Source organism: Xiphophorus maculatus, chromosome 9, assembly GCF_002775205.1.
Source record: "Xiphophorus maculatus strain JP 163 A chromosome 9, X_maculatus-5.0-male, whole genome shotgun sequence".
Classification (NCBI taxonomy): Eukaryota; Metazoa; Chordata; class Actinopteri; order Cyprinodontiformes; family Poeciliidae; genus Xiphophorus; species Xiphophorus maculatus.
In genome coordinates this window covers 8862229-8890225 of record NC_036451.1, presented here as the reverse complement: position 1 = coordinate 8890225, position 27997 = coordinate 8862229, and the positions used below count along the sequence as shown (strand labels likewise).

Sequence of the window (27997 nt, the reverse complement as noted above, 5' to 3'; positions counted from 1 at the left end):
GAGCCAGGCAACGCCTTGTACAGTACACACACTACACAGTGCTTAGCAGTCAACACCCAAACAAAGCTCTCTTTCTCCTGCTGTTTTCTTCTTCATTCTTTCTGTCTTGCTCTTACAGCACGGTCTGTTCTCCTCTTCTGTCTTTCTTAGGGTACAAATACAAAAAGCACTTGAGGACATTTATAACTGTTTGGAGCATATATAAATCATTCTTTCATTCCTGTTCAGCACTGGTCCAAAAACAGCAACAAAATACATGGCTTAATCAGAAATAGAGTGATGATTTTTGGTATCAAGTGTTTACAAAATCTGCAAAAAAACAAAAATATAATTTCCATAGAGCTCAACTGTATTCTGGCAAAAGAACACTTTTGCGCTAATAGCCATTGTTGGAGCTCCATTCATTAATTGCATTTTAATGTAAAAATTGTTCCCCATGGAACAATTTTTCCAAAAATTTTACTTTATTTAGCAGGTTTTACTTTCTTCTGTTATTTTGGGTCAAATCATTTCCTAATTCCTGAAAAGTAGGAAGTTAGGTAGCATCAAACTTTCTTCTAAAGTTTTCTAAAAATTCTTATCCCTGATTTTTTTTCTCATTAAAAACCATTTTCTGTTGGATTCCTTATGTCTGTTGCAATTTCTAGTGAGCTTTTCATCCCTGGGATTCAGCTTCCCACAGCTTTAGAAATGTCATCCAATTTTATGCCTGAATAAGTTATACTTAAAAGTAGCAACATCAGTTAAACTCCAGGACACGCAACAATTACAACTCAAATTTTTAGAGTTTTTTTTGGTTGTGGCTTGTTTCCTTTGTTCTGATTTAAGACGTTGTGCTATGAGCGTCTATTCACCCCACTCCACAGAAAAGGTTTTTTAATTATACAGCTAGTTCTACTTTCTTTCATAGTCGCAGAATTAAATAAATTCCAAAAGAATGAACATAACAGGATACATTCATTTTGATGTTCAGACAGGAGCTGCATCAACACCTTTCAAAGAGTCTAACTTTACTCCGCATCTTCTAAATCTGCAGGATTTTCCCCGAATCGCTACGCTGGTTGCTGGCCACCCAGCACTACAAACGGTCCAAAGCCATGATGCTGCGCATCGCCAGGAAAAACCAGGTTGACATGACAACGGAGCCCAGTGGAGTTCTTGCAGGTGAAAACAAATTTAGCAGATGAAAGCTCTCAAATCCATTTAACTGCCAAATATACTTTTGTTTGACTCACTCAGATCTTTATGCAAGTTATTTTACACCATCACCAACAGCTTGTGATGCTGCTCTCACTCATGGAGATGTACGTTTGTTTCCAGATAGTCAAGATTTGTACGTTTATACTGCTGGTAACAATTAATTTCACAATTTCTGGTGAAGTGTATTGATTTTATCCAAATAATATGATGAAAACGATCTTTTTCCTTGAACAGACACACATTCATCTCTAGTATGAGTGTTTGTCATTTTTTCTCAGTGACCAAGAAGATAGACCAAGACACCATGTTAGCTTCTCTGTGCTAAAAAGGACCCTTAGCAAAAGATCCCTTATTATCATCTGAAAGTAAAAATAGATCTCAAGGTGTAAATTTCATGTTTCCTACCAGAGCTGGAACAGGAGCTACACAAGAAACCCCAGAGGAGCTGCATTGTCAAGATGATGAGCACCAGGAACCTGTGGAAAAACATTGTGGTGCTATGTGTGAACTCGTAAGTGTGTTGTGGTTGCCTTTAAATACTTCTTTTGCTCATCATAGCCAGCATCCGTTGCATTGACAACATGAATTACTTCATCCACAGGCAGACTCAAAGAATGTGAATCTAAATCCTCTCAGGCCCTGTGGTGGACACATGTCTCCTGTATACGGCTGTGTTCTCACTTTGTATTTGTGCAGTCTGACAGGTTATGGGATCCACCACTGCTTCGCTCGCAGTATGATGGACCCGGAGGCCCAGCCCACGGCTTTGTGCCACACAGACTACTACACCATGGCTGGCATCGCCGTGGCTACATGCCTGGCTGTTTGCCCTGCAGTGGGACTGATGGGTCGGCGTGGAGGACTGCTCACCTTCATGATTATAACAGCTTTGGCATCACTACTGCAGCTGGGTCTGCTCAATTGTGAGTACACACTTACCCCCAGGCATGGCACTTTGAAGTTGCTTTGGAAACTGTGCTGAGGTCATTGACTTGTTTTGTAGATAAAAGGCAGAGCCAACTGTAATGTGATGAAATCTGATTTCATCAAACAAGTGCATGTTTTGTCTGAAAATGAAGCTATGCTACACAGCATATCTTCTATTTTTACCAATTTAAATGTCAAATTCTGATTGATGCTCAATAGAAAATGAATCTTTGTGTGGACGTTTAACAAGAGCAGCACCAAGTGCCTGTTATTCCTACACTCACCTTCTGTTGCCCAACAGCTGAGGACTTGAAGTGCCATAAATCTGCGACCAGATTCAAGTTGCACTGGCTATATTTAATGGGGAAATTTCCATTGAGCTTAAAATAATTGTAGCTATATTATTGCCTTTAAAAGTTTTATCCAGAACTCATTTGGTGTCACAAAAACTCTCAGCCAGTCATTTGGCAGAACTTACAAGTTACTTTTTGAATTGACTAAGATACCTTGGTGGAAGTACAGGCTACTTCACAGAACCTACAAGTCAAGGTACAGCATTCTGCTGGTACTTACAAGTTACTTTGCAGGGAGTTACAGCTCACTTCATACGCAAGTTCCATCCTGGAATGTGCAAGTTTCACTGCCACAACATATAAGTTACTTTGCTGGATGTCGCGGATTAGTTTCCAAGAATGAAAATGAGTTACAAGTTGCTTTCTGTGAACTTGTATGTATCTTATAATGATAGTTACAACGTGATTTGTAATACAGGCTAGTTTTGAAAGTACAATGAAAGTTTTGGAAAATACCTTGCAGTTTCTGGGAAATAATTGTGGAATACAAATGACTCTATTGTGTATTCCTATCAAATAATATGTTTATGATCAGTGCAGCTAGTATAAATCCTCCAGGTGTTACCTATAACAACTTTTTTTAATAATATCTTGTATGTTACCAATTTTATTTCATTATTTTGTGGAGCAAGCAAAATCAAAATTTAAATTAAGATAGTTAGCCAGACGTGCTGACATTTACATCTCTTAACTTCATAAATTCTTTTTTGTTTGTTTGTTTGAACAGGCAATTTTTATTACATATTGTATTTCTAGATCACTAAAACACATTGAATTTGAGATGCATAGCAAATTTCTAGTTAAAGGTAACTTAACTGAATGATCATGGATAATAATAAATCTAAGTATTGAATCTTATGTTGGGCAGAAAGTTGGTTATTCAGCACACCTTGCAGGAAGTTCCTGAGTCATTAAAACGGCACAGACTACAGTTTAACCATCATTCTGCATTTCTGACCTACTTGTGCAGTAGTCATTATTTATTGTTCCTGTTCAGAGTCCTAAGGGCTGTTTTTTTTTGGTTGTTTTGAGTCAGCACTGTTCTACCATTTGTGCTTACTAATGAATTGCTCTCCTTTCTTTTCCATTCTTCAATGCTCACTAATGGACTCCAGTAATTGGAAAGTACAGCCTCCGCCATGACACAGGTACAGCTGCTGCTTCAGTTCAATTTTGACCTAAAACGCTTTCCTCATCAGGTCTTTTTACTTTGCTGACTTCATCTTGATTTTTTGGGGGGGATTTTGGGACAGTTCTACGAGACACACTGAACAGAAAATTCTCAGTGGCCTTCTCCATCATCGGCATGTTTTCTTCTCATGCTGTCAGCACACTCAGTATTTTCTTTTGTGCTGAAATCACTCCCACTGTCATCAGGTGAGTCCTAACGTAGCTGTTTTTACTGTTATAGTTTAAACCAACATAAATTAATTGCAAGTAGTATAACAGTAAAATTACATTGCATTCTCCTGATCACAGTGCATTTTATGAAGAGCAACTGCTCTCTCTTGTGGTCACAAGAAGCAAGTAATCTTTGGTGACCTCAAGATATTTGATTTATGAGGCTTAAAAACACCTTGCAAGGATATTGACCTCAGCATCCAGTTTTACTTTGTAGGTAAAATTAGCAAATATGAAAAAGTGTAAACATTTGACATGCTTTAGAAGACAAGATAATCTCAGAAGAATATTCAAATGAATGGGAGTTTTTCCCCCAGTAAATAATTGTGTTGCATAAACAAAATAGATTACACATGTTCAGTTCTTGCTCGTCAAGTAAGTCAGGTTGGGATCTGAATAATTTTCTTTGATTTAAAAAACAGTTCCCATCTCAGAGCCATATTTTATGGTCATCACAGGAGCCCATTAAGGTGTTAAAGTACTTTGTAGGAATGAAATGCTCACAGTATTTATAAAAATACCAGTTCAATCGTATCATGCTATTTATTTAACCCTTTTAAATAAGACTTTGGAACATAATCTAATTGCTTTTACACATTTATTATAAAAAAGGTATGGAGATTAACTTCTACATACTCCTTTATGAGCACTATTTGTAAAGTAAATGCAAATGTCAAGTCCACCTCACCTGGAATGCTGCTTTATTTTACACATTATGACCATCATGACTAAATTTTTTCTACTAGAAATATTTCAGCTATGTTTGTGTGAATACCATTTTTGTCTGCTGTTCTGTCAGAACATAAGTGAGTTTGATTTTCGCTTTATACAGGGGTGGAGGTCTGGGCCTTGTCCTGGCTAGTGCAGGCTTCGGGATGCTAACCGCCCCAATCATGGAGCTGCACAACCAAAAGGGCTACTTCCTGCATCACGTGATCTTTGCCTGCTGCACGCTGCTGTGCATCATCTGCCTGCTGCTGCTGCCAGAGCCGCGGGGCCAACCCCTGCCAGAGAGCCTCGCCGACGGAGAAACCTTCACCCGTCAGACCCTGCTCCATCCTGGGGAACAGCATCTCCTCCTCGTCAAGTACGAAAGGGACTACTCGCGTGTTCACGACACGCCGTTACATCTCACAGCCACAGGGGGCGCTACGGCGGCAGTCGCCACCGCTCTGGCAGCGGTACCTGCTTCCTATGCTCTTGCAACTGGTGGTGAGGTGATTGGTAACTGTGCCATAGCCAACGGGGTATGAACATCACAGCAATAGTCTTCTACTGTGCAAATAACTGATGCAGCGATAACCAGATCTAAGATGTGATCAAATGTTTTAGGAGGCAAGGAGCAAAAATGTTCGGACAAACCAGATGAACTGCTGTTAAACTGTAGTGAGGTTTGAGATGATGACAATGATAGCAAGCTTGTGTAACGTTTAGTGACAATGATTCATTCAGGAGTTGCCAAAAAATATTGTATGGACCTGGTTTATCTGAAGTCAGAATGTGACGATGATTTTTCTGCACTGCTTAAAGTAAATGAATGCAGGGAAGTAAACCAATGGCAGATTAACTTTGTGACTTTTGTGTTTGTAGATTTGCCCTGTTGAAACAGGCTAATTGTGGATCATTTGAGTGGGCCCAAATAGTTCTTGCGTGTGGAAAACTATATGGTTCAACTTCTGGTTTTGGTTTTTGGTGAACGTTTAAAGATAACCTAAGCAAATACAAAAAAAAGGTAGTTTTCATGTACTAATTTAATTTAGCAAGTGAAAAAAAAGGTAAATCAACCCAACTTGAAAAACCCAACTCTGTGTTGCCCTGCGACAGACTGGCAACCTGCCCAGGGTGACCCCACCTCTCGCCCGAAACATTCACCAGAGAAAGGCACCAGCACCCCTCCTGACCCCAGTAGGGACATGAGTGTAAAGAAAATCTATGTATGTATGTATGTAACATATGTTGGTGTGGGGGAATTTTGGTCCACATTTCTCTGCAGAATAGCTTCGGTTCAACGAAACTAGATAGTTTTCAATCTTGAGAGGCCTATTTAAAGTCATACCACTGAATCTCAGGCAGATCCCAATCTAGACTTTGAACAGGCCAGTAGAACACCTTAATTTGTGTTGGCTGAACATCTGCTGCTGACATTAAATGTCAGTATTCATGGTCCCATCAATTCAGTCTTGTGGGATAGTCAAGATGTTTAATTTTGGGAATATGGGATGGGTTTTTGTGGTATTTTTGCTCACCAGTGGGAACTCTTCCATTAGTGTCTCTTTTACCCAGCCTCCTTTTAAATGTTGCATGATGAACACTAAGGTCTGCAGTGCTTTCAGATGTGGTTCTGGGTTCTTTTGTGACCTGGTTGAGCTGCTCTGTGTGATTCCGGTTCACTGATGTTCATTGTTTTCTCCATTTGTGGACAATATGGTTATTTGGTGTCCTGAAGCCTTAGAAATGGTTTCATCATCCATTCTAAATCCATAGGTGTCAATCTGATCACAAATTTCTTTAGATCAGTTCAATTTGTGTGTGTGTTTTTTAGATCATTGAACATTCTTCATGCTTTTAAACTTCCCCTAAAGTAATTTCTTGATTCTACTGGTCTGAAGCTAATCAAGATTGGTGAAATTGAACTCAACTTTCAGAAAATGTAAGTGATGGTAGCGAAGTCATCATTTAAAAAAAGAAAGGGACTGGGGCTCCCTAAATATATGAAATAATTTGAAAAATGTGTTTTACTCAGGTTATCTTTGACATAAAACTTGCTTTATGGTTTTAGTATACAAGTGTGACAAAAGCAAAAACAGAAGAAATCTGAAAGGGGGCAAAGAGTTTCTTACATTATTTTGCACTAAATGTCAAAGACACAATCAAGTGTTCGTGAATTTTTAGCCAATATGTTGGAAATACAGGCTTAATCCACTATAAATATCTTTTTGTTTGCATGAAAGGGGACAAATGGTTTTAATAGTTTTACATGTATATTTTCTCCCCTTCTCATTTGTGTCCACTAATTGAAGTCCATTTGTGGCACTTTATCCTGAGATGCGGTCGGCGTAGACGCCGATCTTTAAATAAAGACTAACACTGTCAGGGGCACATATGATGGTTGTCGAACGTTACAAACAGCCGGAGACCACGGCAGACTTTTGCGTGTAGCCTTTTGAGACTTGATGACGAAACAAATCTGAGAGCTGAATGGATATTAGGGCGGTGTACTGCTGTATGTCTAAATGATGTATCTCAGCATTTCAATGGCTTTATCTCGTTGGCTCTGTGTTTTTTTTTACAGATTTGAAATGAGATGTAACTGAAGAATTCCAGTATTTATTTTCTAATGATGCCAAGGGCAAACTTGTTGCTTGAATTACCTCCTTCATTAGCAAATATTTCCGCTCCAATTGTCACTGTTCGTTCTATGTATTTTAGTATTGTTATAATCCTGCTGTTTCTATGTTTAACATTAGGCAGAAAGCACAATAAAATACTGTTTTTTTTTAAATAAACACGTGTGAAGATTAGAGTACAGCAGCTTAGAACTGGCCTAGTTGTAACTGTGAACATTTATACTATGTGAATACTGAGTAGGATTTGTACATGTGCCATTCATTCATAATGTATGGATCTTGATCTTCACATGTTTAGAAGCACATCAACTAGATGAACCAGCCTACTAATCCAAACAATGATTCGAACCATATTAGTGTTGTATGGGTTTACTGGTTTGTATGTTTAACAGGTAAAGCAATGAAAAACAGAAAAAAACTCAGTCTCTAATGCTGTTTTCTAAGTGTTATTTTTTTAATAAGATGCATTTGTACAAAAAGCCATAGGCCTACATGTTTTGATAATAAACCACTTAATTTATTATGTCAATAAAAGAACAGTGGATGTCATTGCTTGTGTGTCTGTTTTGTTTTGGGAGTTTGGTTGCAGGACAATGAAAAGAATAAGCAGGTGTTGATGTAAGGAAAGTAAATGTCTTAAAGGGGTGACATGTTTTTAAAAGTTCTCAGGGTGAAGCTCCAGTTCCTTTTTGATCCGATTTTCCACCAACAAACTCAGGCTGGAGTCTGTCATCGGAAGACTGTAACTCACAAAAACTTGCTTTTTGGTCCTCTTTGCTGTGAAGAAAAACAGAAAGATCTTTGTTCACTTGGCTCATTAGACAAACTCACTGGCTAATGTTAAAAAACAATACATGAACTATGTATGTGAGGGAATAAAGCATTTGGAAGTTAAAGGGTTTTTTTAGCGACTTATGCTTCGAGCTGTGCTAACTAAAAACATGACTTAAAAATATGGTGGGAATTTAGCCTGAGAAATCTGAGCCAGTAAGGTATATTCTATAAAATTAATGACATACAAAGGGTTGATCTTACTAAAGACAAGGGATTTTGAGTATTTCTTTGTTGCAACATTGCTTCTACTGCAATTAATCTTATACAGTTGGAATGCCTGCTTATTGCAAAATGCATTTGTAGTTTGAGCAGCAGAGCTTAGTATGTGAGATGCACAAAAAAGATTGCTAAAGTTACTGAAGTTTGAGAAAACAAAAAATATTAATTTAACAAGCAAGGGTTTGGAAATTTCTCTCAGCGTCTTGCGGTCTGCTTTCAGGGTGAAATTGATTAGACAACCAGACCTGAGCATGCTGGCAGTCGTTTTGAATTTTCCTCCACTTTAAGACTATTTTACATACAACTGAATAAATGATCTAAAAGTATTTTGAAACCTCTTTTAAATTTTTTTATCAACCTCATAGGCTACTAGAATCCTTTTTCTGAAGGCCTCAGACAGTTCTTATGACCTCACTCCAACAGTCAGAAAAACACCAAACTAGTTGGTTTAAACAGAGTATACCTCCTTCAAAATGATGAGTAACGATGCTGTCAACATGTGCACCTAATTTGATGCCTGTGTGCAATTTTTGCAATATAAAGAGAGCAAACATAGTGGGTCCTTACTATATCACTCACCAGAACCTGCAGTGTTTTTGTTATGCTTTATGCATTTGTTTAAAATGTCTTACTTAGTTCATACTATTTACCTTTCTTACTTGCATGTCTTAGTGTTAAATTTGTTATTCACTATCTATATGTAACATATGATGGAGATCAAAATGCTGGTACTATTACTGCTGTTGTACAACAGGCAAACTAGTATTTATTCATCAGGTTCCTTCAGCATCAATGTCAATATCACTTTCAGTTTCGAAAGAACTTGAAATATCAAATGCTGCAAGTTTAATTTCTACAATTCTCAAAGCACAGTAAAAATGTATCATTATCAAAATCTGTGCATCCAGCCAAAACTAGCTGAAAAATACAAAATCATCAGTGTAGATAAAGATCTCCTTCAACCTAATACAAGCTTTAACTCTTAGACTTATTATACCCGAGTACAGAAACATTGTGATAAAACATTAAATTAATACTATACATTACCTAGCCTCTGTGCCAAAGAGTTTGCTGCAGTATTTGACGGATCTCCCATCACCAATGTAGATAACGGCATCGAATCCTGAAAACCATAAGAAACAAACATGTACTGAACTTAGAAAACATCAATGAGAAGCGGAAACACAGCTGCTGAATTAACCCATTTACTCACATATTTGCTGCTCATTGAAACCGCTAGGTTGGATAGAGCAGGAGCCGAACCGACCCAAAGGAAAAAGCCTTCGTTCAATTTCATCACGTGGAAGTGGACGACCTGCTCCAGAATCTTCTCGGAGAAATTATGCACCAAAATTCCCCCGAAGTCCGAACCGTTCAGCATTTCAGTCATTTTGACGCACTTTGTCACGCCAACATTGGAAAATGTCGACCCGTGTGAAACAACAGGAGCTACTTCCTGATTACAGTGGGGGAAATGGCAGACCAAACCAATCGATCTCAGATGCATCGGGCTAGCTCCGGTGTTCTAACCATCTGCGCTACCCATTAACCCGCCCTACCTTGGGAAAATCTGACGAGATAGCACGGATAGTCAGAACACCGGCACAAACTGCAACAAATAAAATAATTGCTTTTTGAAAATATTACAATGAAATGTTTACCCAATGTTGAATGTGCATACATTTCACATTTCGGCAATTAGAAAAAAAATATTAGTTATTTAATTTATGGTCCTTAATTTATCCTAAAGGTCTTGTTTGTTATTGTAGAACATATTTTATATTTCAAAAACAGCAACAGGCCAATATTTTGGCAAAAAAAAGTTTCGTTTGAAAAAAGTTATATTCCGAAAGTAATGAAATAATTGTTTTCATAAATACCAGATCAAGATAGGAAAGCATGTGCTAAGAGATCAACTCAGTTGATTTCATAGTTCTATGACAATTGTTTCCACATCCATCCATCCATCCATATTTTTCAACTTATAAAAGTATATTATTTTTTTGGTCACATTTAAATGTTTCTGATAATCAAACTAGTTTTATCATCAAACAAAAATAAGTTCTTAGATTTTATTTACCAAACATAGCTGTCCAACCTGGTCAAATGTGGGAAGGGCCCCCAAATTATAACAGATGCTTGTGCGACCATTATTAATATGGTGAGGGTCACTATTCTTTGAAGCAAATGTTGTTCTCTTTTCACCATGTTGTTGCTGTATGATTGACAAAATCTCATTGTTGAGTTTGCAGTCAACAACAAGTACTCAACAGAATTACAAGTTGTGGACTTGAGACTTAATAATTTGTTTTATTTGTCAAAAAAAGAAGAAAATTTGAGAAAATTAAACAAACGTATCCAAGATGAAGATTAGTGTTTGCAGGCTACAAAACAACTAATGATCTGCCTCAGTCTTTCAGGAAGTCTTCGACTAGTTTGTTGAATTCCTCCGCATACTTCAGATGGAGGTTATGCTTTCCCTCTGGCATTAAATGCAACCTAGATTTAGGGGGGGGAAAAATGTTTTTGCTCATTGTTACAATAAATCTAATGAACTAGAAGTTATTGGTTGGAATATGGTCTCACCGTGATGCTTTTATGTTTTTGTGAAGGTAATGAGGGTGGAAGCTGGGGACCATAGGGTCTTTCTCTCCATGTATGATCAGGGTGGGACAACTGATAAGAGGTAGAAGTTCCATGCAGATATTTCCTAAACATAAAATGCAAAAAGAATAATTTCAGCCTAAAATACAAAATAAGACATCAAAAATATTTCTTTTATGTATTGTTTTTTAAAATAGGCAAAAACAGGGCTCATTTTAGTTTCATTTCAGTTGTTATGCTTCTGCAACAACATGGTTTTCCTCACCTTCTGGTCTCTTTGCAAATTGAGCAATGCCATCCACCCAGTTCTCCCATATTTTAGCAAATGCTTCCGCTCCATACACTTCCTCCATGGGCTGCCTCATTCTTGCACTCCACTTGGAGACATCACGGACCACTAGATATTCCCAGAAATAAGAAATATACAATCAGTAGATAAAAACAATGTCTATTATTGCACCGGCAGCTATTATGGACAATAAAAACTGGAGTACTATTGTAAAGCTTGCAGTCATCTTCAGTAACGAAGACATTAGATCCCCAGACGACCATCTTATTTATCAGCTCAGGGTTCCTTGCAGCTGCAATCATAGCAGTGATTCCCCCGTCACTCCAACCCAGCAAAGAGAATTTCTTAAAACCTAGAGTCTGTTAAAAAAATATGAACAAAATACCAATGAAGGAATACTTTTACAAATATTTCCATAATAATTTTTAAAAATAGTATACATTTTTGTGATACACACATAAGTGATTATATAGTTTTATATATGCAAATGTTAGCAGTTTAAGACAGATGAGACATCTCGCCTTTAAAACAAAAATTACAATGTTGACAAGCCCTAGAAAGTCATTTCGACCTAATGTTGCATGTGTACAGGATGAGGGGTGTTTCAATACTTAAAACAGTTAAAGTCACCCACTCTTCCTCATTTTGCTCAGACACTGAAGAAAAATGAATCACCGTTATAGCTAATATATCATGGATAAAACAATACAGAGACAATGTCTGGAAAGAACAACTAATCTAAAGAAGTGATACTTGGACATCAACAGAAATTTTGTACTGACAAAAAGAGGGCACTCAAAGCAAAGATTTTATTAGGATTGTTAGCCACTAAAGTACTAATGTAGGCTGTTAGCCTTGTTTTCCTTCCCTTTAAGACAAGTGTTTGACTGTGTTTCATAATTCTGTGGAAAGAAGTAATCAGAACATGAACTATGTTGTATATGGAGGGTGTTGTTTTTCTGTATTTATTGGAAGAGGATGGAAACACAGAAAATGGTTCTGTACAGTTAAGTGTGGTCATAAGTCACCTTCATCAGATCTACTCCATCCTTTGCATCCCTCTCAAAAAAGTCAGAAGGAAAGTCTCGATCTGGAGGACGGGATTGCCCATAACCACGGGGATCCCAACCGACCACAGTGAAACACTCTTTGTTCAGAGACTTCAGCTGTGGACCAAAATCTGTCTTTGTGCTCCCTATGGTAAAAAAGGCAGATCTGTTGTACACAAGATACTAAAGCTTATCCTCAGATTGGTGGGTCTGTATTTACCCAGAGCACCAGGAAGGAGAAGAACAGCATGTTTCCCTTGTCCTGTTTGCTCGTAGTACAGATCAACGCTGTTAACACGCCGCTTGCCTGAGGAAGCTGAAGAGCTGCAGAGAAACAAAACCGCATCTAAGCAAACACTAGAAGAGATGCTTAAAAACGTGTTTGGATCTGAAGGATACATGATCGCACTCAGTAATGTGAATTATTTTGTGAAGCAGAGAAAAAAAGTGTAACATGATCTCAGGAAGGGGTCAAAACACATTGCAGGGTAAAACTGCAGGGTAAGTTTTTTACAAGTTTCATAAATTTGTTTTTTAATGCAATACAATACCATGTAAACATTTTCAGCCTTTGCTTCTTTTTATTGAAAACTGTCTTCCAGACTGTAGCCAGACTATTGGCTAAGCCATTACCACAGAATTCTTCAGGAAACACTGGGAGTTTAAAGAAACTCATTACAATGAAATTCATTGACCTGACAATATTATTTTTGCAATAGCTTGGCTCCACACGAGTGTTTAAAATCTTTAATAAGGAAATCAAGCTATTCCAGTCAGCTCCAATTCTCTTTACAACAAGAAACTCCAATTCTCCAATTCTCTTTACAAAAATAAACAAGAAAAATCTAAATTAATTTGCAATGATTGTTATATGCTTCATGTGACGTCACCAGAGATGTGCATGCGGACGCTCCTATTTGGGAAGAAATATTTTATCTTATTTAAATAATGCTTTACAACAAAATAACAAAACAAGCCAGAAGTTTTTCTAAAACTGAAAATCTTCAAATAATTTTAGAATAAACTCTAGCAGACTGTTTTAAGGATTAAAAAAAGTGTGCTGTCCACAATATGAGTGAAATAAATTAAAAGTAGACCTGAGTAAAATTTACCACGTAAATCCTAAGCAGAAATTAAAGCCTTAACCTAAAAAAAAAGATAACATAAAAACCATAATTTAATTAGAAAAATACATGTGAATTTCAAGTTAAACTCCAAAGGAGTTTTGGGTGTTTTCCTGGTGATTTTGGCGACTTTCATCATTCTTTGTGCATCTAAAGAAATTGCGCCATCTAGTGGATATATAAAAAACAAACAAATATTGACGTAAAAACAGTCGCACCTAGCAATAAAACTAGACTTGTCCGAATGAACTTCCCATCTGTTTTAGAGGCAGTTTGAAGAACTTTGAACATTATACGTTCTCCTACTGAATGCTTTGCATTGCTAACAGTTACCAGTACAGCTGCGATGCCTCCATGATCTTCCCGACGTCTTTGCTGCATTTAAACAAACGTCTTCCAAACAAAAGCAAGGCCATTTAGTCAATCAGCGTTGCAGCCACACGGTCGGCTACTACAGGTTGGATTAAAGCGGTTTAAGACTGTTCAAAGTCGTCTCAGTCATGAGCTGCATGAGGGTGTTTTGAAAGGAAGTCCGGGTAGCAGCGCTGAGTGAGTGAGGTTTGGGCGTGTTCACGTTAGTGAAATTTAAAGCCAAAGTACGGGAAGGAGCAAGAATGTACAATTTACTTTTTTCAATCCAGAAAAATGCGTTTTGCTTTGATTTAAGTGCATTACTTCAAAAGTTTCATTTCTTACGTTTGGCTTTGTACAGTAATCACTCTAAGAAATTACATATTTATATGTGTATTTTCTTTTGTGTGGGGATTAAAGAAAGGTGAGTTCAATTTAGTTTATTAAATGGGATAATGATTTATAAAACATATAATTTTATGGCACTTTCCAGGTATACAGTTGCACCCAAAATTATTCATATCCCCAGGAGATTCAAGTTTAAAGTAATTTATCTTTACCAATACATACTTTATTGGTAAATTTAATGTTTTTGAGTGACCCACAGGTATTGGGCCAAACCTTAAGTCTGATTGAGAATCTGAGAGAGTTGAAGATTAATAGCAAGACAATAAAACCTCTGTTTTATTTCAAACCACAATAAAACTTTTGTGTTAAATGAAACTACCTTGAAAGGTTAACCTAGTAGTGGTACAAAAAAAATTAAAAATAGATAATGAACTGTTTAAAAAAAGATTTCTTAGTTGGAAGGAACTACTTCCTTTTAATAGGGAAAACCCCAACAGAACCAGGCTCAGCATGAGCAGCCATCTGCCATGATTGAGCAGAAGCTGAGAAGACAGGACAACCAAAACCACACAGAAAAGCAACGGGCCAGGTTTACTTTCAAAGAAAAACAGAGTACACAAAGTTAATGACAGCCATAATTGCAAATAATACATCAATGGTGGGCAGAGACCATAAAGATGGCAGAGTTGGGCAAAGTGGTCAACCCAAGATCAAATGTAGAGAAACTACATTTGATCTAAACAGGTAATGATGTTGCATTCAGCTGTATGTTGAACTTTGCAGAAATATAAAATTCAGTTGCTGAACTACAACATTCCTTAAATATTTGAATCACAGTATGTTGTACTATTTGGATATGGAACACTACAAGTTGTTTTTTTTTTATACCTTTGTGACGCATTTGCCAAAGCTGCCATGCCATCCTCTTCTCACTATTTGAAATATGTGCAGAAAATTAAGCCTTAGCTTCTTAAAATATCCAGTCATTTCTATTAGGCAGGTCTGTCTCTGTCCATCTAGCTGTTATTCTACAGCAGCAGTCCTATTAAGTCCTTTTTAGTTTTCTTTGGAAACTCCTGAGGTTAATCTTTAATAAGTGCAATATTTCTTTTCATTGATTTGTGGATTACTCTCCCATTTCACCCCTTTGAAAAAGAAAAGTAACAAAACTTTCTTCTGCAACAGTTTTGCAAAACACAACTCATGGTTTGAGATAAACCTCCAAAGCTTAAAATGGAAAAACTGATATTCTTATCTTTTGTAACACTGATCTACAGAGATAGTGTCCTTGGTTTGCTAAAAACACACTGTCGCCTTTAAAGGCCTATGTTGATTGTGAGTTAAATACTCTATGTGAACATTTAATTCAATATTTGACAGACTGTACCAACCATAATGTGTGGCAGATGAAAATTCACCTTTAAGATCTGGTTGTAAAATATGTTTTTCCAGCAATATTTGATGTTAATGTTAATACTATATTTTCAAGGAAATCTCCTCTAGAAAAAAATTAAAAATAAGAAACAAACATAAATATCTGATAAAGGCTACAATAAATTAATTATATATTTTTTAGAATATATGTTTGTACCAAAGTTTACAAAGACCTAGCATAAGATATGTAGAGGGTTGCATTTCTAATTTTCTTGTTTAATTATTACACATATTTATGTCTTTAAAAAATGTTCTTCTTAAACTTCGGGAGTCTAGTGGCCTTTACTTAAACGGAGAAATGCCTTAATAAAAAAGGTACAGCCAAAGAACTTTTAAGTAGGTAGTAAAAATAATCAAGCAGAAAAGTATTTCCTGTAACGAACTTATGAAAAACTTTTTTAATATAAACCTCAACAAAGGCCGGTTTGTTTATGTCTGACTCGTCAGCCCTGATGAGCTGTTTGAGACGTCCCCGGTTTTTGTAAACGCCTCCGCACTCCTATGCTTGTTAATGAGTGTGAGCAGTGCCATGAACTGAACCGCATACAGGAACACAACACAAAAACCGGGCTAAAAATACCCTGGTTGGCTATGAGCGATGAGTTGAAGGTGTCGCCAGATTTACTGGAAATGCAAAACTTGAAGTGTGTTCAATGAAATAGAGAGCAAGAAATTAAAGTTAAGCGGGGTAATTCTTAATGTCAAGAAAAAAGCAGGCCCGTAATCAGGCCTGTGATTTGACGATTTTACTTAATTTTCTGTAATAAATTGAATATGTTAGGGCTCTTCGTTCATCACATCTACTGAATGAACTATTCCAATCTCTGATTGTATGGACCTTTACAGAGAATATAATTGATTTGAAAGTATTTTTTACAAATAATCAGTTGAAATACTGTTACAATTATTGGGAAATGGGGGACTACGCTTGCTTAGTCAAGGAAAACCAGTAAAAAATGTGATTTACTGCAAGTATTTTGAATCTGATTGAGAAGTGCTCCTTGTATGGCAGAACAGCTCAACACATGGTGACAACCAGACGTCACCCCGCTCTAGATGTGTTCTCCTGTTTCTCCTGGCACTCGACCATCTTTGTCTGACTGGTATGTGTCTATGCACGATCCCGTGAACCAGCTTGGTCTAAATATAAACACCCAAGCAGTGTGCTTCACTACTAAGGTGACATTACGTAATTCTAATCAACATGCTCTTAGTGAAAGATCTCTCGGGACATGAGCTGCGGACGTGTCAAAGATTTTGTGATATTTTGGTTGACCCCAAAGAAGTTATCAAGGATGGTTGGAGGACGGTGAGACGGAGCATGTCCGTTGAGAGCAATGCTGCTGTAGAGCATCAGGATTTCGTCCCCGAAGTCTGAATTGGAAGATAAAGACCATATAGTTGTCTTAGATTTGAACTAAGACATTCTGTCAAAGATGGGTAATGGAATAAGTAAGGTAAAGTATCACAAAGAATCGATTTAAATCTCCAAAATCTCTTTTTGCATTGTCCATTCAGCTCCGTTTCCTTGCTCTTTTTAGATCCTACCAGATCTGTACCTTGGTAACATTAAAGGTAAGCCTTCATGTCAGTGAAGAAATGATTCCTTTTTTTAATAATTTTCAGGACAGCATAGTAGAACACGTTTCAGTTCCTCATATGGAGGAGCATGTGGTGAACTGCTACACTGAGCTTGGTTTCTATAGAGTAGAGAGGTCACAGTGTGAAGCTGAACGACTGGAGTACTGCATTTTGACAAGAAAAAAAAAACTTTTACAGTACTGTTTTTATCTTTACTGAAGTTTTTCCTTTGTGTTTGAGGTGTGCAGCTGCTGGGGAATATAAATGTTATGTTGTGAATATGATGAGCGTTGGCGTGGGAGGGGATGCCCCGTGCTGTGGGGGTGTCCCTGATATGAGATGCATTCCAAATGTTTCCACAAAACAGCAAACCAAAGCATGAGGTTGCTCTTTTTATATGTAATTCGCACAGTGAACCATAAACACGTAGGCAATAGCATAAATATGTGGAAGAATTTTTTTGTAAACGTGACCTGTTCTGAAAAATGCTGTCAAATAGGAAACATAATACCTTTCATCTTAGCAACACGTTTGATGTTTTTTTCTTTTATGCTTGTTGCCTTGCCTATTTAAAGACATTTGTGCACGACAAAGGAAATAATAAGGTCTAATGTTATAAGGCTGCCTCTCATGCTATATATACACCAAACTGTGTATATCACAATTTTTGTCTTAGTTTGAATTAGCCAAAAAAAAAATTTTTAAGGTCAATGAGTTTTACAACTAAACCTTTGAGGTTTCCATTTGTGATTTAAGTTATTTTAAACACATTCAGATGAGATTCAAGTTTATTCAGCTAAAACTGAACTACAAACATAATGTATTCAGGTTTAACAATAGTATTTATCTAAATAAATTCACTTGATGAACCTCGTAGAAAAATGGAGTCTTGATTTGGATACCTGCTATACTTTTCCAGATGTCTACATGCTGCACTAAAGGCTCAGAAATTGGGAATTTCCCCAAAAAACCACATTCACTGGGCCAGTAATTGGTGGATTTCCATAGTAGCTGAACCCTAAGCAAGAGTCTAAATCTAACCAAGTAGTTCTAAGACCAAGATCTAGTTAAGCTGTCAAATCCAAGGGCAAGCCAACCTCTAAAAAGCAGTTCAATGTTAAATAAACTCGGACAGCCCACACAAACAAACTGTAAAATTAGACTGTCAATAAATTTGGATGTTGTGAAAGTTGCAGTCCACCATGAGGCCAGAAGCCAGTAGTCACTTCCAAACTGGATCTCTCATTTATGTATTTTGTCTGAGTAAATAGAAAAAATGAAAGTTGCATCAAATAAATCAAATCCATTGATAACTTTCTATATTTCACAGCATTTCTGTAAAATTGGCCTATTCTGAAATTGGGATTTGAGAACTAATATCTTAATACCATAAAACCATATACATATTGAATCTACTTCTACACATAGATAATGTTTAAATTGTCAGTGCCTAATATGATTTGGAATTTTATAGGGGGTCAAGTTCAGGCATTCTTCAAAGTAACAAAGTTATCAAAGTATGCAACTAATCTCAACAGTATACAGTCATATTCAGTAAATTAGAATATTGCAGAAAAGATTTTATTTTCAATATATCAGCTCAATAACTGAAAGAATAATTAGAAACACTTCTATTTTCCTTTATTTGTGAAGGCCTGTTGCCTGAATTCACAATTTTAAACTATCTTTGTCCTTCAAAACAGATTTTACATGTCTGTGAACACTGTCCATTGGACAAATATATGCCTTCATGGGTTGCAGATAAAAATAGAGATGTGAAAGGCTGCTCATACTTTGCTCTACTGAGCAAAGCAAGCAATCATAGCCTTTTGCATTGAGTCCTTTTAGTCCTTTATCATTTGCTAATTAGGAATGTGGTGGGTCTAGCTGAATTTTAAAGGCAATGCAATATTTCTTGCAGTCCCTTTTACCTCCAAATTAATCAGAGAACGGATTAGTGTACGGATTACACTTGCTGTCAATAACCACAGCTTCTCTGTGCAGTTACCGTATTTTCCGGACTATAGAGTGCACCTTACTATAAGCCACACCTACAATTTTTTTTTTGAAAAAAACTGGAAACGTACATATATAAGCCGCACCGGGCTATAAGCCGCTGGTATCTCTGCCGCTCTCTGTTTTCCACAAGGACACAGCAGAGCAGAGGGCTGCGTCCTTAATAAATCTGACATTAAGGACGCAGCCCTGCGTCTCCAATGCCGAACCATGGATTCGTTCACGCCGAGCTTACGTGCAGCGGCTCTATTTCCCTGTACTGCCAGATCGATACTCCTCACCTTAAAAGCGGCATCTTTTTCGTGGTGTTGTTTCCATGACGAGGGGGATATAAATTTGAAGAAATTTCTCCGTCGTGCCTGCTGCTAGCATGTGCTTGTTCTAAATGAAAATGAGCACTTTCTTTTATTTCCAATTTTGACTTCCAATGATTCATTTCTTGCTAAAGAGCCCCCCTTAGTGTGTCTTAAAATATATTGATATGTTCAATATGTGACTTTCTGTCTTATACACAACAGTGCCAGCTAGTCTTAATTTCAGTTTAGCCAGGTAAAAAAAAAAGTCAGTCCCAATCATACATGCATTACTAGTTATCAAACTAAAGGATATACAGAGCCCTACATTACCAATATGAGTCTTGATAAAAGCAACAAAAACTGCATGTGTTCACACTGATGAATCACATCTTGTATCTTTGGATAATTAAAATGCATAGTTTTAATTACTATGCATAGTTTTAATAGATTTTGGTCTTAAATGTCAGATTTTGGCAATAAATATGAAAAATAAAAGTTAACTTTAGCTTTTTGAGCCTTAGGGGAGTTACTAGCCTTCCCTCAATTTATGATTTATGTTGCATAAAGTATATCCTGGGAACATATAGATAGTGACTCAGGATTGTACTTCTCTTACAAATACTTTGATAATTAAACATATTTGTATTGTTTTACCATTTATTACATATTTTTGCAACATAATCTCTACAGTTTAAGGTTGCTTAATTGTCACTTGCATTGCAGCGGGGCTTAGTGAAGGCTTCTCTAGGCATTTTTGGGGTGGCATTAGCAACATCCTGCACATTTGCAAAGCATGAGAAAAAAAATGCTTAAAGCACATCTGTCCATCGTAGAAAACATTTGGCTTCCTTTTAAAGAACAAAATTTGATTAAAACAATTACTGTTTCTTGCTTTTGGGCCAAGCTGTTGGACTGTTTTAGAAACACTGGTTTTCCGGTTTTTCTTTCAGTTCAAAAGAAGAGCAAAACTTTTAAACCATACGGCCATATTTGCTTGGAAGATTTTAAGGGAGGGGGGGTGTTGTTGGGCAGAAAATGCTTTATTTAGGTTGCAGCTTTCATGCTGACATTTGTCATTGGATGCAGAAATAATTTAAAATTTCTCGATTTTCTGTGATTCACAGATGCACAGGACCGGGAGCTGCTGGCAAAGCACAACATCACACACATCCTCTCAATCCATGACACAGCTGCACCTGTCCTGGAGGTGAGGAAACTTCAAATTGGGCGTTTTACATGAGCTTTTGTGACCCAACGACCCGAACCTTCATCCAACTATAGAGTACTTAATGTCCTTTTAACTCAGTCACTTACCCGCCAGTGTCCCAACTGATCAGTACTCATTGTGAAAGTGTTAAATCTCTGCGGAGCTGCTATGTCTCTTCAGAGTTAAATATCTCCCTACAGCTGTGTGTGAGTACTTTTGTGTGACAAAGGTATGTAGGGAATTTACTTAAAACAGTTTATAACAATATGATATATCTAATCATCCTTTAGGTTTATCTATTTTATGTTTTCAACCTATTGAAGAATCACTTCCTGAAACATTTTTTCATTTTCTTAGATCATTGGTGAGATAAGAGCATTCAATGAAATCGTTATCAAAGGCAGCTGAAATAGACAGATGTTCATATTTTCAATAGTGTGACAGTCATAAGACATGGAATCCACCAGGTTTCATTAAACACAACGTTTACTGAGGCTTCAGTATTGTTTGGAATTTCAGTCCGTGTGTGAAAATCTGTCAGCTGTTGCAGCTGCTGTTTGATGCTATATTTTCTTCACAAGAAGCTTTTAGTTCTGCACATTGAGGTCCAAAAACTTTTGAACAAAAAACTGGACAAAAAAAAGCAACTTTTTTGAGTTTTCACTGCAGCACTTAGATGTGCCGGTAAGTGGAGGAATGTTTTTATTTATTTATGTATTTATTTATCATATTGGATTGAACATGAGAAACAGGGTGAACAAAACAAAAAAAAGTGTTTGAAAATAATCCATTGGAGTCATTTTTGAAAATCTGTCTGATAGACAGTGTCCGCTTTCACAACTTTCATCTTTTCCTTGCTGAAAGCGATCATGAAAAGTACTCAGTTTTCTGTACACTTTCTCCCATCCATGCCAGAATGTTTCATTGAACATTGAAGAGAAACAGCAACTTGTATTACACAGTATCACTACCTAAACTGGTCAACCACCAAAACTTTTCAAAAGTTCTGGCCCACACATACTTCACACACTTTTGTTCATTTCTAATAGAACACATAATCTGAGAATTATGAGAATTTTTCTGTAAAAAAATGCATGACACTGCTTTTTTTAAAAGTCTGTAACTAAAGATGACTCAGGTCGAGTTTAGACAGAATGGCCAGATGGGACAGTTTATTTGCATACTCAACAGTCAAACTGCTGACTGATTGATTTCTTGGAAGACGACGTGATGGTTCCTGAGAGAGGATGGTAAAATTTGCAACCACTAAGTCTCTGTGGTCAGATGTGACATTTACATTGAAAAGATGCGGTCGTGATTACCATATTGCAAAATAAAGTGATGCAGTAATTTCTATTTGATCAAATCTGTTACAAATACACTTTTCTGTACAAGAATGGAATTTTGTTATGAGCATGCATAGGAATAAAGTCTCACAGTCACGTTTTCATTTTATTAAATAATAGTGATGAACTTGTGCAAAGACATGAGGTGCTTTCAGCAACTTCTTCCAGACCGAGAGGATCAGAATTTAAATAAAGGTTGCAGAGACTGTGGATATATTTTTACTAATACTTACGAAAAGTGTCTGGAGCACTTCCAGAGTTTGCGCTGTCCCTGAGGACTCAGGGGTTTTTGCACAAGTGCAGTCATAGCACGATGAGGTGGTTTCTGTCCAGTTAATGTACCATCAGCTGCCAGGTGCAACGAAGAGTAAACACACACACACACGTACACCCCAACTCACACCCTCACTTCGTTATGTCACAATCTACATCGCTCACAGGGCAAGGGCTGCAAGGTTTCAGGACACGTTATCATGAAAAAACAGGAAGGGTGTAATAGCCACTGCATTTGCATCTAAATGACCTTGAAATACAAAGAACAATTAATATATTTAATATTATTGTTTTTGCAAGTGTAAAGGAACTTCTGTTCACAAAATACTGCACCTAATTTTTTTTAACATCTCTAATTTAATCTGTTTCCTCTTCTGTGCAGGACATGACTTATCTCTGTATATCTGCGTCTGACCACTCAAAGCAAAACTTGTGAGTGCTGAAAAAGATCAGATTTTGGCATTTTATGTGCAATGCAATTTGCTTAATTTTTCTTTCAACTGAAATATGTACATTTGATCTGTAACTAACACGTTCCATTTTAGATACATACCTCCCTATATTTAGAATGTTATGTTTAATGATAAGCTGCTTGATGTGATGCTTTCTCCAGGATTCAGTACTTCAGAGAGAGCATCATGTTTATCCATGAGAGCCGGCTGAAAGGAGAGGGCTGCCTCATTCACTGGTGAGGACCAGTTCTTAGACTTGATCTCTTATTGGCTTTTTGTAGCTTGGTGCCATAAATCTTTTATTTTTGAGTAATTTATTAGACCAACACAACATAATGCATAATTGTGAAGTTTAAGAAAGTAGTAGTATATACATTTGTATATTTTTGCAACCTCCTTCACTTTGAAGTCCTTATAAAAAAGAAAAAAAACAACTAAAAAAGGTTGGGAAAGATTTAGGATTAAGGTGGAGGTTCGCCTTCAAGGAGGTCGACAACATTAGCCACACAGCCAGACTTACAATGGAATGGTTTAAATAGGAGTCATAGATGTGTTAAAATGGGATAGTCACATTTCTGGACCTACAAAGACTTTTTCAACAAACCCTCTCCATCCAATCTTACAGTGCTTAATCCATTTTTAACAACAGTCGGCAGCACAAGTCTTGTCTTTAGATGTGGAAAGCTTGTAGTAACATACCAAAGAAAACAGAAATTCATGCCGCACTTTTTAGATTTGTGCTTGTAAAAATTTGAAACCCACATATACACAACTTTGTGTTTGTCACATAAAAATCTTGATAAAATACATTGATGTTTGCGGCTGTGATGAGACAGAAAAAAGATGAGAAGGTGAAAAGAGAATGACACATGAAGTGATGACTTATTGGAGATTTATTATTATTTTGTATGTTTGGTTTAATCTTAAAAAACAACTTTGTGCAGTACCAATCTGAGGAAGAACCCAACAGGTAAAGCCATTAAATATAAATTATAGAAACTTTAGCATGATGCACCTGCAGGTCTTGTGTCAGGTCTGTGTTTTATTGTTTTTTTGTTTTGTTTTTTTTACTAAATTTACTTTCAGATTCTGTTTTTCTCATGCCCCAACAATTCGAATAACATCTGAGGTAAAAAGGAAGCTGAGGTGTAAAACCTTTGAAAGACTTGTGGATAGCTTGGATAATTCTGAATGTTTATAAAACAATTGACTGCTTGGAGGAAAAAGACAAAGAAAATTCAGAGCTTACTGGGTACTGTATCAGAAAGAAGCAGAAAAAGTTTGTATTCTCCTGTCATAATAAGAATTTACCTCAGAATGACTGAAAAATCTTCAAATTTTATTAGCCCAGGTCTCATTTTCAGCCACACCAAAAACCTATCAGGCTTGTAGGTTAAAAACTTTCATAGAAAATGTCCTCACCTTTCATCTTGTCTCATATCAAACAGGCAATGGCAGACATTTAACCACAGCGTCAGGAGTGGGTTTCACTTCTTTTATACTCTAAAGCCGAGATTGTGCATATGAGAAGGATTACTAACTGTGAGGGTCTGTGCTTGTCAGCGTGGCAGGAGTGTCCCGCAGCGTAACCTTGGTGGTGGCTTACCTCATGACAGTGACGGGACGAGGCTGGGTGGAGTCCCTGGCGGCGGTCCGGGCTGCCCGGCCGTGTGCGGGCCCCAACCTGGGCTTCCTGCGGCAGCTGGAGGAGTTCGAAAACATGGAACTGGCAGAGGTTAGTCATTTGTATGAAAATATGGCTATATGAACGTGTATTTTTAAAATGAACCTCTGAGAGATCAGAAATTATCCATAGGGTTCCCATTCAGCCTGGAAAATTTTCAGTAGTTTTTAAGTCTTAATAAATATGGAAAAGAATAAGGTGAACGGAAATAAAATGTGTATTTCATGAGTTGATGCCCCATCCAATTATCCATTGTTCCTCCCTCCCTATTTCTCTTGCTCCATTCTTTCCTTCTTTCATTTTCCCCTCCTTCCCTTACTTCTTTCTTTCCTTCCCTCCCATGCATCCTTACTTTAGTCCTTCCCCGTGTCCTTTGTTTTTTGCAGGCTCCACATTTGAAGCCTACCCACAGCAAAAATTTCTGTCATGAATTTTTTTATTGAAATATGTTTAAGAGCTTTTTATTCAGGAAAAGTTAGAAAAATGCAGCAAATTTTATATTTGTAATTTATTGGTTTGTATGAACAGTTATTTAACAAACAAAAGAAAAAAGTAAATGGCTCCCAGTAGTTTCATGAACCAGCCTAACTGTTGGCAGCACAATAGAAAAGTCAAGGATGGAAAGTAAAACTAACTCTGGTCTGAACATTTTTATGATTGGCAGATTAACCTGTGAAGAGTGAGGTGTTTGAATTCAATAAAATTGTGGATTTTCTCAAATACTTACAGACTCCAATACACTCACAGTTCACTTTCTTACGTACACCTGTTGAAGATCAATCTGTTGAAGATCAATGTATTTAGAGATGAAGAGGTGGTGAAGATGACTCTCTAAAGTTCAAACAAAGTGTAGAATTTGGAAGAAAAGCGGATTTGAGTGTGTTTAAACAGCGTGGATGTTGCTGCAGACAGAAACGGAACCTACAGAGATTTTCACACACAATCTTCCATTTAAAGAATGGTATAAAACTGTACTATACAATGCAAAAGTTAGGCATATAATATTTTCTGAAATATCAGTGCTTCATCAGTGCTTCATTACATCTTATTTTTGGAAAGAGACAACAGATCCAGAATCTGCCACACTTAACACAATGTGTTCCCCAACAAAAGCATAAAGATAATTGTGACGTAACATGATAGAAATCTTGCCTCAGCTAACTTCTTGAAATATGCTGTTATTAGCATCAAATTCTACATTTACATTTTTTCTAAATATCATAGCACTGTTCAGTGACGATGCTGAAATTATTTGGTTTCTGAGTGTGTTTGTTAAGCGTGGAGCCAAACCTGTGTGTTTCTATCTATCCACATCTCAGAAATGGTTGTGATGTAATGAAGAGTTGTTGGGAAGCAGAGAATGACAGATTAAATATTTGTATTTAGGGTTATTCAGCTGTTTTACTGCAGCTAAAACGACTTGATTCAGTCGGCTGTAAAACTACATGTTATACAGTTTTATAATTGAATGATAATGTGACTTGATCTGACACTTTTTCCAAGACCTAAAAGAAAGATTTTCAGAAAGTCATAAAAAGTCTGCTTGAAAAGATTAGAATAAAAAAATACGAAGAAATTAGTGTGACTTCTTCATAAGAGACAACGATAAAACTCTTTCTCCCCTCTTTTCAGTATCGAGCCTGGTGGACGGAGCGGTACGGGAAGAGCTCCTTTAATGACGATGAGGAAATTCAGAATCTTATCAATAAAAAATCTAATAACAGTGTCGACAGCAGCAGCTCTGTCAACGTCCCCCCAGTTCTGGGACCAAGTCACACATGAAAAAAATATTCTGCTCTCATCACCCTGGGCCTACAAATCTGAGGACTGTTGGAATTGCATCAGCAGGAACGTTCATCCAGGAGTTCTTTGGTATCAATGATTTTGAATCTCGTGTTTGCAGATTGGCCGGGGGATTTTATACCTCTGTTGTCATGTCATGTCTTGGCCTCTAACTGTCAAAACAACATGCAAGGGCAGCCAAGCGGGACCCCAAGGAAGTATGTACACAAAGTCCTGAGTGTGAACACACAGTTAGTAGCGGACACTCCCCCTCTGTGAGTTATGTTATGCTGTGTCTTGAACTTGAAATATGAGTATTAGTTTCTATGCAGAGTGGAAACTAAAGAACAGTTTCCCAGTAAACATACCACAACATGTGTTTTTTTTATTACTTACAGTATTATTAATATTATTTGAATTTATTTGTGTTGCCTTATGTCCAGCTAACAGTAGCCTATGCATAAAAAAGACAAACAATTGTATATTGTGGAAGTACATTTTTATTAATGTCAAATTTCACCCACCCACTGAGGGAGTTATGAGTTCATTTCAAACAGATTCATTTATTTTTAACTATTTTGACTTCCACAAATTTAACTAATGTTGCTTTTGACACATTCGTATCTAAGATGTATCCAAAAAGTGTTTTTGTTTTGTTTTGTTTCTAAAGAATTCATGCCCTAAACCTTTTCATGTTTTGTTAAGTTACACCCAATAATTTTAATGTTTTTATTGGGACTTTATGTGATGGATGTATACATGGTACTGCATAATTGTGAAGTTTAAGGAAAATTATGCACGATTACCAAACCGTATTTGATGTATTTTTTTAGAAATAAGAATTGCATAAATATTATCCATCCCTCCTGATTCATCTTTGTAGAACCACATTTTGCTGATCTTTTATGTCTCAACGATTTTGCACATTAAACTGAGGCTATTACCAATAGTTCTTTATAAATCGCCTATCAGAATCTAATTTGAACATCACATTTTCAAGTCATTTTGAATTAGTTTTTTTTTCTAGGCTTTGACTAGCCCATTTTAGCAATTAATTCATCTTTGATGTAAAACATTCCATTGTAGCCGTGACTGTCTGCGTAGGGCCGTGTCTCCCGTCTAAAGTGTTTTGCAACAGACCTTCTTTCAGAATAATCTCATATTTAGCTCTTTCCACCTTCCCATTAACTCCAGCCATATTTTTCCATCCCTTGCCCAGCCTGTCCACGAGATGTTCAAAGCCTGGGATATTGTTTTGTAATCTTACTCTGCATTAAACTCTCCATAATATTATTCCCGACCTGACTGCTGCATTTCTTGATCTTCATGATGTTTGTTCATTATAGATTCTCCAACGAACTTCTGAATCCTTCACAGAACAGATGTTTATATACTGAGATTAAATCGTGAAGAAACGCACCACTCCTGGTCAAAAACAAGCCATCGGAGCCAGGAGGAATGCTATGGTGCTGTCAATCAACCTTGTATACACACTACTTAATGTGTAAATGGTGGAGAAACAACTCACAGTTCCAGGAAAACCGTTTTTTAGGCTCAACTGATGGGGAGAAGCTGTAGTGTTGCAGAGAGCAAGGGGGAGTCTGTGAGAAGTGCACACAAGCATGATTGACAGTGCTAAGACCCTCCTCCTGGCTGTGATTGGTTGTTTCTGATTGAGCAGTGTAAATCTGTAATTAGCACGTGGAGAAGACAGAGGAGTTTGATTTTTTCACAGATTATGTGTCTAGTGACAGTTTTAAGTAAAAAAATATACTTTTTTATAAAAAAAAAAATACATATCCAAGGTCTAATGTGACTTCCTCCAAACCTTTGAATGCACATTTTTGACTTTTCAGTGTTTCAATGCTTTTCGCACAACT

General features: G+C 36.9%; 4 protein-coding genes across 4 annotated transcripts in view; 2 read left to right on the top strand and 2 right to left on the bottom strand.

Annotated features, from left to right (window-relative positions):
- Positions 1-7777, top strand: part of slc22a23 (solute carrier family 22 member 23) — a 64567-nt gene extending 56790 nt beyond the window's left edge. The window contains exons 5-10 of the mRNA XM_023339077.1: positions 1037-1164; positions 1609-1711; positions 1897-2123; positions 3596-3628; positions 3734-3857; positions 4714-7777. Coding sequence (XP_023194845.1) covers positions 1037-1164; positions 1609-1711; positions 1897-2123; positions 3596-3628; positions 3734-3857; positions 4714-5134 — 1036 coding nt within the window. The 3' untranslated portion in view covers positions 5135-7777. The remainder of the gene's footprint in view (positions 1-1036; positions 1165-1608; positions 1712-1896; positions 2124-3595; positions 3629-3733; positions 3858-4713) is intronic.
- Positions 7659-10471, bottom strand: psmg4 (proteasome assembly chaperone 4). The gene is made up of 3 exons (XM_005802302.2): positions 9495-10471; positions 9329-9404; positions 7659-8005 (listed from the first exon to the last, which is right to left on the bottom strand). The coding sequence occupies exons 1-3, from the start codon at positions 9786-9788 to the stop codon at positions 7884-7886; spliced, it is 492 nt and encodes a 163-aa protein (XP_005802359.2). The 5' UTR covers positions 9789-10471; the 3' UTR covers positions 7659-7883.
- Positions 10472-10576: 105 nt separating this feature from the next.
- Positions 10577-13907, bottom strand: bphl (biphenyl hydrolase like). Its single transcript, XM_005802301.3, has 7 exons — positions 13681-13907; positions 12444-12547; positions 12203-12369; positions 11380-11533; positions 11151-11282; positions 10868-10991; positions 10577-10780 (listed from the first exon to the last, which is right to left on the bottom strand). Exons 1-7 carry the CDS (start codon positions 13761-13763, stop codon positions 10690-10692), a joined length of 855 nt encoding a protein of 284 aa, XP_005802358.1. The 5' UTR covers positions 13764-13907; the 3' UTR covers positions 10577-10689.
- A 2794-nt stretch (positions 13908-16701) lies between these two features.
- Positions 16702-27417, top strand: dusp22 (dual specificity phosphatase 22). Its single transcript, XM_005802322.2, has 7 exons — positions 16702-16937; positions 17022-17055; positions 20498-20580; positions 22582-22631; positions 22813-22887; positions 24215-24386; positions 25968-27417. The coding sequence occupies exons 1-7, from the start codon at positions 16917-16919 to the stop codon at positions 26115-26117; spliced, it is 585 nt and encodes a 194-aa protein (XP_005802379.1). The 5' UTR covers positions 16702-16916; the 3' UTR covers positions 26118-27417.
- Positions 27418-27997: the final 580 nt, after the last annotated feature.

What these genes read in the sequence shown, in the direction of transcription:
- psmg4 (XM_005802302.2), bottom strand. Translation starts at nt 9,788, where the DNA reads ATGCATCTGAGATCGATTGGTTTGGTCTGCCATTTCCCCCACTGTAAT. An exon ending in TTTCAATGAGCAGCAAATAT is followed by an intron (nt 9,405 to 9,494) that starts GTGAGTAAATGG and finishes TATGGTTTTCAG; the next exon opens with GATTCGATGCCGTTATCTAC. An exon ending in CTCTTTGGCACAGAGGCTAG is followed by an intron (nt 8,006 to 9,328) that starts GTAATGTATAGT and finishes TTTTCTTCACAG; the next exon opens with CAAAGAGGACCAAAAAGCAA.
- bphl (XM_005802301.3), bottom strand. Translation starts at nt 13,763, where the DNA reads ATGGCCTTGCTTTTGTTTGGAAGACGTTTGTTTAAATGCAGCAAAGAC. An exon ending in GAGGCATCGCAGCTGTACTG is followed by an intron (nt 12,548 to 13,680) that starts GTAACTGTTAGC and finishes GTTTCTCTGCAG; the next exon opens with CTCTTCAGCTTCCTCAGGCA. An exon ending in ATTTGCAAAGAGACCAGAAG is followed by an intron (nt 10,992 to 11,150) that starts GTGAGGAAAACC and finishes TTTTATGTTTAG; the next exon opens with GAAATATCTGCATGGAACTT.
- dusp22 (XM_005802322.2), top strand. Translation starts at nt 16,917, where the DNA reads ATGGGTAATGGAATAAGTAAG. An exon ending in CAGCTGCACCTGTCCTGGAG is followed by an intron (nt 20,581 to 22,581) that starts GTGAGGAAACTT and finishes TCTTCTGTGCAG; the next exon opens with GACATGACTTATCTCTGTAT. An exon ending in AAAACATGGAACTGGCAGAG is followed by an intron (nt 24,387 to 25,967) that starts GTTAGTCATTTG and finishes CCCTCTTTTCAG; the next exon opens with TATCGAGCCTGGTGGACGGA.